This window comes from Ornithorhynchus anatinus, chromosome 1, assembly GCF_004115215.2.
Source record: "Ornithorhynchus anatinus isolate Pmale09 chromosome 1, mOrnAna1.pri.v4, whole genome shotgun sequence".
Taxonomy (NCBI): Eukaryota; Metazoa; Chordata; class Mammalia; order Monotremata; family Ornithorhynchidae; genus Ornithorhynchus; species Ornithorhynchus anatinus.
The window spans coordinates 35,316,542-35,331,168 of record NC_041728.1 but is presented as its reverse complement, the minus strand read 5'-3'; the positions used below and the strand labels follow the sequence as shown (position 1 = coordinate 35,331,168).

The window sequence follows — 14,627 nt, the reverse complement described above, 5'->3', positions numbered from 1 at the left end:
GTCCGGTGCAGTGTCCGCCTCGTGGTCGGGGTGGTAGGGAATGGAGGCTAAAGAGACAAAAACACGGGGAAACGTTAAGATCGCGCCGAATCGAGAAACATTTCAAACACTTGGATCGAATTCGGTTCAACAGAGTGGTGGGGAATGGAAGCTGAAGAGGCAAAAACACGTGGAAACAGGAATATCACACTGATACGAGAGACATTTCAAACACTTTAATCGAACGGGTTCATCGGAGTGGTAGGGAACGGAAGCTGAAGAGGTGAAAGCATATGGAAACGTTAAGATCGTGCCGATACGAGAGACATTTCGAACACTTCAGTCGGACTCGGTTCATCGGAGTGGTAAGGAACGGGGGCTGAAGAGGTGAAAGCACATGGAACATAAGATCACGGAGCTACGATAGATACTTCAAACACTTCAATCGAACCGATTCATAGAAGTGGTAGGGAATGGAGGCTGAAAAGGTGAAAGCACACGGAAACATTATGAGAGACGTTTCAAACTCGAACCGGTTCTCCATACCCAGGATAAAGTCCAAAGTGGGGTAGGGAAGAGACACTAAAGAGGAGGCAGCATGGAATCAGATTCATTCATTCAATCGGATTTATTGAGCGATTAGTGTGTGCAGAGCACTGTTCTAAGCCCTTAGGAGAGTACAAGGCAACAATAAATAGACACATTACCCGCCCACGACGAGCTTACAGTCTAGAAATCCTGCTATGGTAGGATACAATTCAAACTCAATAAATCCAATCTGTTTGCAGGCAAAACAACATTCAAGGAAAATAGAGGAATAATGAGACTCTCCTCTAAGAATTCAGCAGACACCACAGATTTGAAACATCCTTTAACTTTCTAAAGCCTCAACAATGACCTTGCCTCTTTGACAACATCAATCTGCCCCACAGCACTTATGTCCATATCCATCATTTATTTATAATAATAACAATAACGATGGCTTTTGTTAAATTTACTATGTGCCAAACAGAATTCTAAGCGCTGGGAGGGATCCGAGGTAATCAGGTTGTCCCTCATGGGGCTCACAGTCTTAATCTCCATTTTAAAGATGCGGGAACTGAGGCACGGAGAGGTTAAGTGACTTGCCCAAAGTCACACAGCTGGCAAGAGGTGGAGCGAGGATTAGAACCCACGACCTCTGACTCCCAAGTCTGTGCTCTTTCCACTGAGCCACGCTGCTTCTTTCTAGTAAGATCTGTCTCCCCCTCTAGGGTGTAAACTCACTGTGGGCAGAGAATGTCTTTACCAACTCGGTTACGTTGTACTCTCCCAACCGCTTAATACAGTGGTCTGCATACCGTGAGCACTCGATAAATATGATGAACACAATCAATATGACTGATTGATTGAATTAACAATTACCTAGCCTACCCTGTGGGTGAGGGCACTGGCATATACATTTTCTAGTGATCCAATCTATCCATTAATCTCTAATATTATTTCTATCTGAGCCTGGCAGAGCTTTTCTTTCCTTTTCTTTCATGGTATTTGTTCAGTGCTTACTATGTGCCAAGCACTGTGCAAAGCACTGGAGTGGATGCAAACTAATTAGGTCAGACGCAGGACTCAGGGGGAGGGAAAGTAAGTATTGAACTCCCACTTGGGCAGATGGGGAAACTAAGGCTCAGAGGAGTTGCCCGATGTCATACACACCAGGCAAGTGGCAGAGATGGGATTAGAACTCAGGGTCTAACTCAGGGTCACATGACTCCCAGGCATGTGCACTTTCCACTAGGCCATACTGCCTCTTAAGTTAGGAACAGTGTTAAATGATACATGCAAAGTGATTAAACATGTCACATCCCTCAAAATAGTACATGCCTCCTTTGATAGAGCGTTAAATCATTTACGGACAAGCAGCATGGCCTAGTGGAGAAAGCACGGGCCTGGGAGTCAGAAAGACACGGGTTCTAATCCCACCTCTGCCACTTGTCTACTGTGCGACCTTGGGCAAGTCACTTCACTTCTCTAGGTCTCAGTTCCCTAGGGATTAAGACTGTGAGTCCCATGCGGGGCAAGGACTGTGTCCAATCTGATTAGCTTGTATCTACCCCAGGGCTCAGTGTAGTGCTTGACACATAGTAAGAGTTTTACAAACACCGTTATTATGATGATGATGATGATTTATAAAAGTGAGTTCCTCCAAATTCTTCCGATGGCTACGGATGAACATTTAAAACCTAAAGCTGCACTAATTAAGGCTCCTCAGAGAAGAAATACGAAGTGCATTTTTGAAAAATAGCTCTTTTTGAAAAATAGCTCTTTTTCACAAGGGTAATTTATTGGCTCATGAAATGACAATTGGAAGGTTAATTTGGATCCATCTTTTTAACAGGATAGGACAATAATATAAGGTCTGTTTCCATTATTAATTTTACCCCCCCTTTAGAGTCTTTCATTTCTTAATGATCCAATACAAATTCCTTGAGAATTTTCTCAGACAAATTCTCAAATGAGCAATTGAATCACCTGTACATCTCACTTAGCAGTCAGTTACAGAAGCTCACTTGGAAATATTTGCTTCCTACTTTAGACCAAACGACGAATAAACCAAAAGATGGTGTTGCATTTTTGACAAGTAATACCACAATTATCTCTCTTTTTTATGGCATTTCTTAGGCACTTACCATGTGCCAGACACTGTACTAAATACTGGGGTAGGTATAAGCTCATCAGGTGGGACACAGTCCCTTGTCCAACAGGAGGCTCACAGTCTCCCTTGGGGGGAGGAGGAGTTAATCCCCATTTTACAGATGAGGCAAATGAGGCACAGAGGCGTTAAGTGACTTATCCAAGGCCTTGCAGCAAATAAGTGGCGGGGCTGGAATAGAACCCAAGTCATTCCTTGGGGAGCGATACATACTTTCCAAGTGCTTAGTACAGTGATCTGCACATGGTAAGTGCTCGATAAATACAACTGAATGAATAATAGAAATCTTAAATCATGTGGTGAGTTATGTGTCCATTTCATAGATGGAAAACTGATTTTTAGGTCATTGGCCCCATGAGTCACGAGAGCATAATCACAACTAAGGAATTTAAATAACTGGTTGCATTTCAGCCTGATGGGGCACTTAACAAATACTATTAAAAAAATCGCTAAGCACTTACTACTTACTAGGTGCCAAGGACTGGACTAAGCACTGGGGTCGAGACACGATAATCACTCAGGCAAAGAGGCCCGGTAATGGGTTGAGTTTCCGAGTGGAGATTTCCCCCCCACCTCGGCCACGGTTTTACCAGGCCCAATTTGACTGAAGGGAAAATTCATTCCCAACTTAGCCTGTCATCTCAAATCTTGCCTTTCGGAGTTATGTTGCAACGAACAGTGCTTTTCTGCTGGTGGCTGGCTCTACTGAAGGACTTATTTTGATAAAAATGATTCAGTGTCCATTCTGGATGACCTACAACTGCTAGATCTAAGTTTCCCGGCCATAAAATAGAGCTATTACCCCGAGGGTCTATCTTTCCGTCTGGAGCTTGCACGCTAATGATACAATTGGTTAGCCTCCCGGAGAATATGATTTGGTTCTCCCAATTCAGGACAAGGGATGCCCAAGTCGGGATTATTAAATAAATGAGCTTCAAATGGGATTCCCTAAATATCAGATGGTGGCCTCTACCATCTCCAAGATGATTGGAGAGGAGTGGAACTGGAGGATAATCCAACTTGCATTTTCAGCCTTTTCCGATTCTCCTTCGAATGGGTGATAGACCGTATTTTCTTTCATCCACAGAAAGAAACTGCTATTTTCTTTATGGTCGCTGAGGCAGGCACTGTGGGCAGGGATTGTCTCTATTGCTGAATTGTACTCTCCTAAGGGCTTAGTACAGTGTTCTGCCCACAGTAAGCGCTCAATAAATGTGACTGAGTGAATGAATGAATGAATGAGGGCTGCGGTAGATACCAAGCTAATCGGGGTGGACAAAGTCCATGTCCCACATGGGGCTCCAGTCTTCATCCCCATTTTCCAGATGAGGTAACCGAGGCCCAGGGTGAAGTGACATGCCCGAGGTCACACAGCGGACGAGTGGCGGAACTGGGATTGGAACCCAGATCCACCTGACTCCCAGGCCGGTGCTCTACCCACTAGCTTCTCTGACTGCTTGCAACATCTCTAACTACTTCTGGGTTTAAGAGGATAACCTGTCAATAAATAACCCAAAGCAAATAAGATTTCTGGAACTTGGGTCACATCAATTTCATTTTCTGGTGAGTTTCTTCACCCGTCCCTCTAGACTGTCATCTTGTTGTGGGCAGGGAATGTGTCTGTTATATTGTTACACTGCACTCTCCTAAGTGCTTAGTACAGTGCTCTGCACACAGTCAACGCTCAGTGGATACCACTGATTGATCGATTTTTATTGTCTGACTTCCTCTCTAGACTCTAAATCCGCTGGGGGCAGGGAAGTACCAACTCTGTTATACTGTCCTCTCCAAGCGCTCTCCACACAGTAAGCGCTCAATAAATACCACTGAGGGGATTGCCCTACTGGCCGATAACAAACCATCCCAGTAAAGATTTCTGCCAGGGATGAAGTTTGTTCTCCTCTAATCCCAAAGGTCAAATGGGAAACCATTTGTCTTTAGAAACTGACGCCAAACATTTTTAATGAGCCTCTCTGCGTTTTGAGAAACGCAGAGGAGACGCAAAGGGAAGTTACCAGCAGAATGGTTTTGGCAGGGTTGCCGTGGAAACCATTTCTGAGTCTGAACTCGAAAATCCTGCCTTATCAGGGAGAAATTACAGAAACGAAGAACCTACCCATCATTTAAAATGACGCATTGTACAAATGTTCACGTCTTGAGGGCACTTAGTCTGTCTAAATGTTGGATTTTAGGGGACAAATTTTATCTTTGTCCAAACCGGCCGAATGAGAAGGTACCTAATGCATGCCCGTGACAATGACATATTGCTCTTCCAGCCCCATAATTCCTTTCACGCTTTAATCAGAAAGTGGGAAAATGACGAACGTACAAGGCGATAGTCTAGATTCAATTTTCGGTCAATTCCGTGTGTTCTTTTTGAGCGATTATATTCAAACCCCTCCGGGGACGGTACACGGTTAGCATTCTAGCACGCCGGAGCCCATGACGCATGCGTCGTGCTATTTCTTGGAGCGGCTCTCTCCTTCCCCAGACTAAGCAACTTTGTGTCCAGTCGAGGCAACCTCGGCTCCCAGAGACGAGACAACCGTTGCTGAGGGGTTTGCGTCAGCAGAGGAGAGAGAACTGGCATCTCAGCCTTACAAGAGAGGTTTCATTTCCTCTTCAGGACCCACTGAAAATAGAAACTGGATGAGGGAATGGAGTTGGTGAGCCGGAAATCTCAGCCGAACACCTGCGTGGGCTCACGGAACTGATGCGGTGATGCCCAAAGAGAATAGGACACAAAATCTCGCCTTTCAAGGGCAAGCAATTCAATGAACACACACAAATGCACACGCAACATATAATCTCGCCTCCCAAGGGCAAGCAATTTAATGAACACACACGAACACACACACGACATATAATCTCACCTCCTAAGGGCAAACAATTCGATGAACACACATAAACACACACGACACGCACTCTCACCTCTCAAAGGCAGACAATTCAGTGAACACACACAAACACACATAATACATAATAACTTCACCTCTCCAAGGCCAAAAATGGAATGAACACAAAACACATAATCTCACCTCCAAAGGGCAAACAATTCAATGAGCAAACACACCAAAAACTCCCCACATACTTTCATCTCTCAAGGGTCAATGATTCAAAAAACAAAACACGCACATGCACACATGAAGAAACACCTGACACTCACCCATCGCACTTCTACAATAAGACTGAGGCTCAGGGGATAGGTTTCTCCTCTCCCTTTCTTTCACTCCCTCACTTCTTCCGGCTCCAAACCCCTCCATCATTATGACTAAGCGGGATGGCCTAATGGGAAGAGCCCGGGCCTAGGAGTGAGAGGATCTGGGTTCTCATCCCGGCCCTGCCAATTACTTGCAGTATGACCTTGGGCAAGTCACTTCCCTTTTATGGGCCTCAATTACCTCATCTGTAAAATGGGGATGACAGCAGTGAGGCCCATGTGGGACAGGGACTGTGTCTGACCCAATTATCTGGCATCTATCCCAGCACTTAGTACAATACCTGGCACACAGTGCTTAACACATACCATTATTATTATTATTATTACTATTATTACCCTAGCGCTTAGAACATTGCTTGACCCATAGTGAATGCTTAACAAATACCACCAAACAATTGACCAAACAAAATGGAAAAGGATTCCTGGAAGGTGTACTACTGACCTCTATACTGTCAGCTTGTTATGCGTATGGAATGGGACTGTTTAGTGTTCTGCTGTCCTCTCCCAAGCGCTTAGTACAGCTCTCCGCCCACAGTGAGGGCTCAATAACTACGACTGAATGAATGACCTGGACCCTCCTTAAATGTCAGGGAGCCAGAAGCGGTGAGGGTCTTGGGGGTGGCGGGGTGAGGGGATTCTACCATGTGTTATCAGTGGGGAGGGGGTTTCGCAGTCTGTGTTGCTGCAGGTCACCTTCCACTTTCCCCTGCCCGCGTTGTGACCAGGAATGTGAGAAGCAGTGTGGCCTAATGGATAGAGCCCGGGCCTGGGACTCAGGAGATCACGGGTTCTAATCCTGGCTCCACCACTTACTTGTCTGCTGTGTGACCTTGGGCAAGTCACCTCACTTCTCTGGGCCTCAGTTCCTTCATCTGGAAAAAGGGGATGAAGACTGGGACCTCCATGTGGGTCAGGACAGTGTCCAACCCGATTAACTTGTATCTACCTCAGCACTTAGAACAGTGCTTGGCACAGAGTAAGTGCTTATCGACTAGCATTAAACAGAACAAAAGCCAGGATCCCGAGGGGAAGTCATGTAGCCTCTAGCCCCCAGGCCCCCACAAGCATCGGTGGCCATTTCTGCTGGCCCTCGGGTTGGTATTTAATTTTTTATTTTGGGTGGGCATTTGCGAGATGCTAACTCTGGGCCAGGTACTCATCTAGGCTTGGATCCAGTCGCTGTCCACATGGGCCCCAATTTCAACCCCCATTTTTACAGGTGAAAAACCTGAGGCCCAGAGGCGTGAAGTGACTTGCTCAAGGTCGCAGAGCAGACAAGGAGCAGAGCTGGGATGAGAACCCGAGTTTTACTTTATTATTCTATTTATTTTATTAATGATTTGTGTATATCTATAATTCCATTTATTTATATTGACACATTTTATGCCTGTCTACTTGTTTTGTTTCGCTGTGTCCCCGCTTCTAGACCATGAGCCTGTTTTTGGGTAGGGATGGTCTCTATCTGTTGCCAAACTGGCCTTTCCAAGCACTTAAATTAGTGCTCTGCACACAGTAAGCGCTCAATAAATACAATGGAATGAACGAATGAATACGTCGTTCTAACTCCCAAGCTCATGCTCCATCGCTGCTTCTCAATTTATGTACTTGTTCGTTTTCCCATACTCTTTTACTGGGACCAGTTGTATTTGCATTTTTCCTACTGCTTGTGCATACATTAAAACGGACAATTTATATCCGCCTGTCTCCTCCATTAGATGGTAAGCTCCTTGAGGGTAGGAACTGTGAGCTGAGGTTGCCCAAATACCTAAAATAGTACTCAGTATACAAACAGCTCCGTGGGTGTTCCATAAATACACCAGAATGAATGCCTGGAAGAAAAAGTGACGTAGCTCAAGGCTTAATGGATAGACACAATCACCTTACTCTGTCAATCAATCGATAAATGGTATTTACTGGAGCGCTTACTGTGGGCAGAGGACTGTACTAAGCACCTGGGAGAGTACGATAAAACAGTCGGTAGCCTCTTTTCCTGCCATAAGACAGTACTCAGACTCAAGTACCTAAAACATTTCTCAGGAAGCAGCATGGTATACTGGATAGAGCACGGGTCTGGGAGTGGGTTGTGGATTCTAATCCCAGCTCTGCCACTTGTCTGCTGTGTGACCTTGGGCAAGTTACTTCTCTGGGCCTCAGCTTTCTCATCTGTAAATGGGGATTAAGACCGTGAGCCCCATGTGAGATAGGTGGATTTGCCTGCATCCACCCCAGCGCTTAACAAATACCAGAATTATAATTATTATTATTAGACAAGCAGCACAGTGGGTGATCAATAAATACTACCAAACAAATGTCCCAAAGGAAAAGTGACCTACATCAGGGAAAATGTCTATCAGGTCTGCTTATTGTTGCACTGTACTTTCCCAAGCACTCATTACAGTCATCTGCACCCAAGAAGGACTCAATAAATATGACTGATTGACAAGGCTTAGTAGAGAGATACGATCACCTTTTTCTGTCAATCAATCAATCAATCAATCGTATTTGTTGAGCATTTACTGTGTGCAGAGTCCTGTACTAAGCGCTTGGGAGAGTACACTAGAACAGGGTTGCAGACATTTTCCCTACCCGCTTTACTTTCCTCACTCCTGAGGACCTAAAACAGTACTCTGTTCACCAATAGAGCAGTAGGTGATCAATAAATGCCCCTGAATAAATGCCCCAGAGCAAAAGGGACCCAGCAAAAGGCTTATCAGATAAACTCTTAGAGAAGTAGCCTGGCCTAGAGGATAGAGTCTGCTCTGGGGAGTCAGAAGGAACTGGGTTCTAATCCCCACTCCCCGCTTGTCTGCTATGTGATCTTGGGCAAGCCACTTTACTCCTCGATGCCTCCGTTGCCTCACCCGTGAAATGGGGATTAAGCCTGGGAGCCCCACATGGGACAGGGACTGTGTCTAAACTAACTTGTATCTACTCCAGAGCTGTTGAGTGCCTGGCACAGAATAAGCACTTAATGAATACCATTAAAAAAAAACAACAAAATTCCCCTTCTCTGTCTTGTTTGGCATTTTACATAGGGCAAAGTTCTCTGCCACAAATTACAGTCAATCAGTCAATCAATTGTACTTATTGAGTGCTTCGTGTGTAGAGGGTATTGTAGGAAGTCCCTAGGAGAGTAAAATTTGACAATAGAACAAACACATTCCCTGCCCCCAACAAGCTGTCTAGAGGGGGAGATAGACATTGATAGAAATAAATTACAGATATGGACGAAGGTACTGAGGGGCTGGAGAGGAAGGGCGAACAAAGGCAGCAAGTTCAAGAGTGACACAGATGGGAGTGGGAAAAGTGGAAAGGAGGGCTTAGTCAGGGAAGGCCTCTTGGAGGAGGTGTGCTTTCAATGAGGCTTTGAAGGGGCGGAGAGCGATTGTCTGTCGGCTATGAAGAGGGAGGGCGTTCCAGGCCAGAGGCGGGATGTGGGCGAGGGGTCGGCCGTGAGGTAGATGAGATGGAGATACAGTGAGAAGGTTAGCATTAGAGAAGTGAAGTATGTGGGCTAGGTTGGAGTAGAAGAGGAGCGAGGTAAGGAAGGATGGGTGCAGGGTGATTGAGTGCTTTAAAGCTGATATTGAGGAGTTTCTGTTTGATATGGAGGTGGATGGGCAACCCCTGGAGGTTCTTGAGGTGGGGGAAACATGAATTGAGTGCTTTTATAGAAAAATGATCCGGGTAGCAGAGCGAATTATGAACTGCACTGCGGAGGGACAGGAGGCAGGAAGGTCGGCGAGGAGGCCGATACAGTAATCAAGGCGGAACAGGGTAAATGCTTGGATTAAAATGGTAGCATCTTGGAGGGGAAAGGGTGAATTTGAGTGATGTTGGGAAGATCGAACCAACAGGATTTAATGATAGATTGACAATGAATATCACAAGTGGGAAATGCATACGTTACTGGTATGGGCAGGGAACATGACTATGAATTCTGTAGTACTGTACTCTCCCAGGAGCTTAGTAAGCACTCAATAAATCCCACTGCCTGGTTGCTCGACTGTCTCCACGGGGGAAAGCCCTCTGCCACGCACCTTAAAATTCTTCTGGGACTCCAACGTTTGGCTCTCGAGGTCAATCAGTCTCTTGAGCTCCTCTTCGATGGTGGCTTTAGCGGCCTGCTTGGGAGACGACCGAAGTTCTCTCACAGACGCCTGCAACCTGGAGGGGCCTATTTCGTTCCCATCACTCTGATGGCGTCTTGAAGGGGGAGGGAAGACAGACAGAGACTCAAGTCAGATCGAGAAGGGGATGGGGATCCAGGGATGTATCAGATTTAAGTAACGTGGTTTCTTTTTTTTTTTTAAGAAGGTTTTGGAATCCTAAAATGGGCTAGAGATTATATGAAGCGAAGGTTAGAAGGGTAAGTTTTTCTGAATCAAAGCCGAACCTACTCAAATAAGCACCTGCGAGACTGGAATGAAATCCACTTAGGGTGCCAGCTTCCAGAGCATAAAATGGCTACTCGTCATTCACGAATTAGTGAAAGAAACCAATCTGTTCATAGGATTGGGGTTACAAATGAGACGCTAGATAACCGCTGTGTAGACGAAAATATCCAACAGATCTGCTTCTACTCCATATTGACACATCCTGGTTCTGGAATTCCCTTGGGAATTCCCTAGCTGTCCCAGGGTTTTAATTCCCATCCTGTTGGGTCAATCCCTTCTGAGTACATTTTCCTGGGCTTTGTCTTCCTAGGACCACCCACCTTCATAAAACCCTTATTTTTTTTTCCGGTATTTCACTCAATTGCATTCACTGCACGCTTACTGCGTACAAGGTACTGCATTAAGAGGTTGGGAAAGTACACTGTACCAGTAAACAGACACATTCCCCGCTTTGTTAAGTGCTTACTATGTGTCAGGCACTGGAGTAAGCGCTGGGGTTGGTCCAAGCTAATCAGACTGGATGCAGTCCGTGTCCCACATGGGGCTCACAGTCTTAATCCCCATTTTACAGATGAGGTTGCTGAGGCTCAGAGAACTGAAGTGTCTTGCCCAAGGTCACACAGCAGATAAGAGGCGGAGCCAGGATTAGAACCCAGGTCCTTCTGACTCCAAGGCCCGGGCTCCATCCACTAGGCCATGCTGCTTCTCACTGCCTATACTTGCTATAAACTTTGGAAAAAGGAAGGGTGAAATGACACTCTACTGGAAAAAAAAACAAAAAGCTCTCCCCCCTCTCCTATTTTAGCCTTTTTTTTTCAGTTAATGTCTATAAATTATCTCTGGGAAATGGAGAAGCACCGTGGCCTCCTGGACAGAGCACAGGCCTGGCCCTCAGAAGGTCACAGCTTCTATTTCCGGCTTTGCCACTTGTCTGCTTGTGTGACCTTGGACAAGTCTCTCTGCTCCTCTTTGCCTCAGTTACCTAATTTGCAAAATAGGGATGAAGACCGTGAGCCCCAAAAGGGGCTGTGTCCAACCCCATTTGCTTGTATACACTCCCCAGAGCTTGGTTAAATGCTTAAAAAATACCACTATTATTAGTATTATTAGTATTATTATTGTTCAGGACTTGTCTTGTTTTCTGAGTTTAACATGAACAACCAAGGGAGAGAAGCCAAAAATGCTCTTACTTTCTGGTATCCATAAAGCCCACAGAGTTTATTGTCCCTTCGGGTTTTTTCCATCCAATCAGGTACTTGCTAGTAGCCCCCTGGCGAGGATAGAAAGTCCTAGGCCCAGAGGAGGAGGAAGAGGAGGAGGAGAAAGAAGGCGCGAGTTGCAGGGAAGTGGCAATATGAAGCTCCTCTTTAGGCGAACTTCTGGCACTGCAGAAAACAACTGGGTTGGCAGAATGTCGGGAAGTCATGGTACTGGGAGAGAAGCATAATAAAGACAAAACCTGACTTCAGTTTGCATGTATGCATCTCACATCATTACTTTTTCAAGGCACATTCAGTCAGCGGGTTATGATTTTTCAAATACCATAAAAACCTCGTCCGTGGGAATGTTTTCCGTCAGAGAAAAAAAAATCTATAAAACCTTGAGGAAGCTAGATTTCTGGCCATCTTATCTCCTACCGCTTAAGCAGCTGCTGCCCTTATGACCAGATAAAACGGTCTTCTGAAATTCGAAAGCGGTATCGTACGGCAAATGTACTCTCAAATAGGTCAATATGGTATAGTTTTCCCCACGACCGCTTGAGAGGAGAAAGGAAGAAGAGAAAGATCAGGAAAATGTTAAATACTTAGCTCCTTCCTTGCCTTTCTTTACTACAATCAAGATTCATTGCCATATTCATTCATTCATTCATTCATTCAATCGCATTTATTGAGCGCTTACTGTGTGCTAGGCACCGTACTAAGCACTTGGGAGAGGTACAATGTAACAGTAAAGACACATTCCCTGCCCATAATGAGCTTACATTCTAGAGGGGGAGAGAGAGATTAATATAAATAAACAAGTAAAAGAATGGAATGATTGCCTCATCTCTATCTAGGACGTAAGCTTTTTGAGATCAGGGACAATACCTACTACCTGTACTCGCCCAGGTGATTTAAAGAGAACCCCGATCAGAGTTAGAATCGATTAACTATCTAAGGCCTCGGCACGGCATAGTGGATAGAGCCTGGAAGGTCATGAGTTCTAATCCCGGCTCCGCAACCTGTCTGCTGCGTGACCTTGGACAAGTCACTTCACTCCTCTGTGCCGCTGTTACCTCATCTGTAAAATGGGGATTGAGACTGTGAGCCCCACATGGGGCAGGGACTGTGTCCAACTTGATTTGCTTGTATCCACCTCAGCGCTTAGTACAGTGCCTGGCACAGAGTAAGTGCTTAACAAACACCAGCGTGGCTTAGTGGAAAGAGCACAGGCTTGGGAGTCAGAGGTTGTGGGTTCTAATCCAGGCCTCACCGCTTGTCTGCTGTGTGACTTTGGGCAAGTTACTTAACTTCTCTGTGCCTCAGTTACCTTATCTGTAAAGTGGGGATTAAGACTGTGAGCCCCACATGGGACAACCTGATTATCTTTTAATTACTCCAGTGCTTAGACCAGTGCTTGTCACATAGTAGGCACTTAAGAAATACCATCATTATTATTATTATTACTATCATTATTATTATTAGGTGGAATACAGCAGACTTAAACCTTCTAACAATTCAGGGCACAAGAAGGCCGATCATCATTAAAGCATTTGCTTTCACATCTCCAATTTGAAGGGACACAAAATCGTCAGTCTCACGGGGAATGAATACAGTTGCTCACTACAGTGGGAATCTCTTTAGGAAATAGGATTGTATCTATTTTAATAGTTTATGAAAAATCCACTCCCCAAACCCTAACAGACTGCCATTCTAATGTAAAATCATTATGGGTAGGGAATATGCCTACCAACTCTGTTGTATTGTCCTCTTCCAAGTGCTTAGTATAGTGCTTCACACACAGTGGACACTCAATAAATGTGATGGACTGATTCACGGTATTGTACTGTTGTATTGTACTCTCTCATGTCTTAGTACAGTGTAAGCACACAATAAGTGCTCAATAAATACCATTAACCATGATGATGATTCATTCATTCAATCGTATTGATTGAGCACTTATTGTGTGCAGAGCACTGTACTAAGGCCTTGATGATAAAAATTACCAGCCCAACTGTAGTCATAAGTTAAACTCAAGAGGAGAATGTAAAGGATTTAGTGGGTAAATCTTCATGTTCATTAATACTGTTGTATTATAATTTCCCAAGGGTTTACTACACGGCTCTGCACAAAGGAAGTGCTCAATAAATACTATTGAATGAATAACGTGAGGCATGTTCTATACAGGCTCTGTGAGATCATTTCATTTTAAGGTTTCCTTAATGCCAAGTTTTTTTTTTGTTTTGCTCTGCACACATCAAGTGCTCAATAAATACATTTGAATGTGATCTGGCCTGAAGACGGGGGGACAGATAAGACACCACGGATCATTTGCAATCCTTTGAGCATATGACAGTTATGGGCAAAAGTGTGAATAAAGCCATGGCAAGGGGTATATATTGTTGATAATCTTCAATTCAATTGTATTTATTGAGCACTTACTATGTGCAGAGCACTGTACTAAGCATTTGGGAGACAGAGTTTTCCCACCGAGGTAACTAAGGCACAGAGAATTTAAAATGGCAATAAAGACTGGTGAACCCATTTGGGACATGGACTGTGCCCAACCTGATTATCCTGTAACCACCCTAGTGCTTAGTACAGTGTCTGGCACATAGTAAAAGCTTAACAGATACCACAGGAAAACAAAACAAAACAAATTGAGTGATGAGGATGCAGAAGTGAAGAGAACGCCAGGTACTGTGAACATCAAAACTGACCATATGATAAGGAATGGCTTTTTGGTATCCACAAAGATCTTCGGTGATTAAAATAGGTGAATATGGCCATTTTTTTTTAATACACATTTTTTTTAATACAAATGTATATATCTCACTCTCTCTCTATATATAGATCCTTCTTATTCAAAGAATAGGCCACTGATGGCAAATATATGTCACATATGTGCATATGTATATATGTCTAATTAAACTTTAATCCCAGATAATCACTGACTAAAAAGGACATAGCTATATCCTATTTATATAGAGAGAAGCAGCATGGCCTAGTGGAAAGAGTATGGGTATGAGTAAGTAAGAGTAAGAGTATGAGTCAGAAGACTTGGGTTTTAATCCCGGCTCCACCTCCTATCTGCTGTGTGATTTGGGCAAGTCACTTAATTTATCTGGGCATCAGTTACC

General features: G+C 44.5%; 1 protein-coding gene across 1 annotated transcript in view; it reads right to left on the bottom strand.

Annotated features, from left to right (window-relative positions):
* Window positions 1–420: 420 nt before the first annotated feature.
* Window positions 421–14,627, bottom strand: part of SIPA1L1 (signal induced proliferation associated 1 like 1) — a 363,817-nt gene continuing 349,610 nt past the window's right edge. The window contains exons 21-23 of the mRNA XM_029058544.1: window positions 11,479–11,718; window positions 9,932–10,097; window positions 421–459 (exon numbers count right to left, since the gene is read on the bottom strand). Coding sequence (XP_028914377.1) covers window positions 421–459; window positions 9,932–10,097; window positions 11,479–11,718 — 445 coding nt within the window. The remainder of the gene's footprint in view (window positions 460–9,931; window positions 10,098–11,478; window positions 11,719–14,627) is intronic.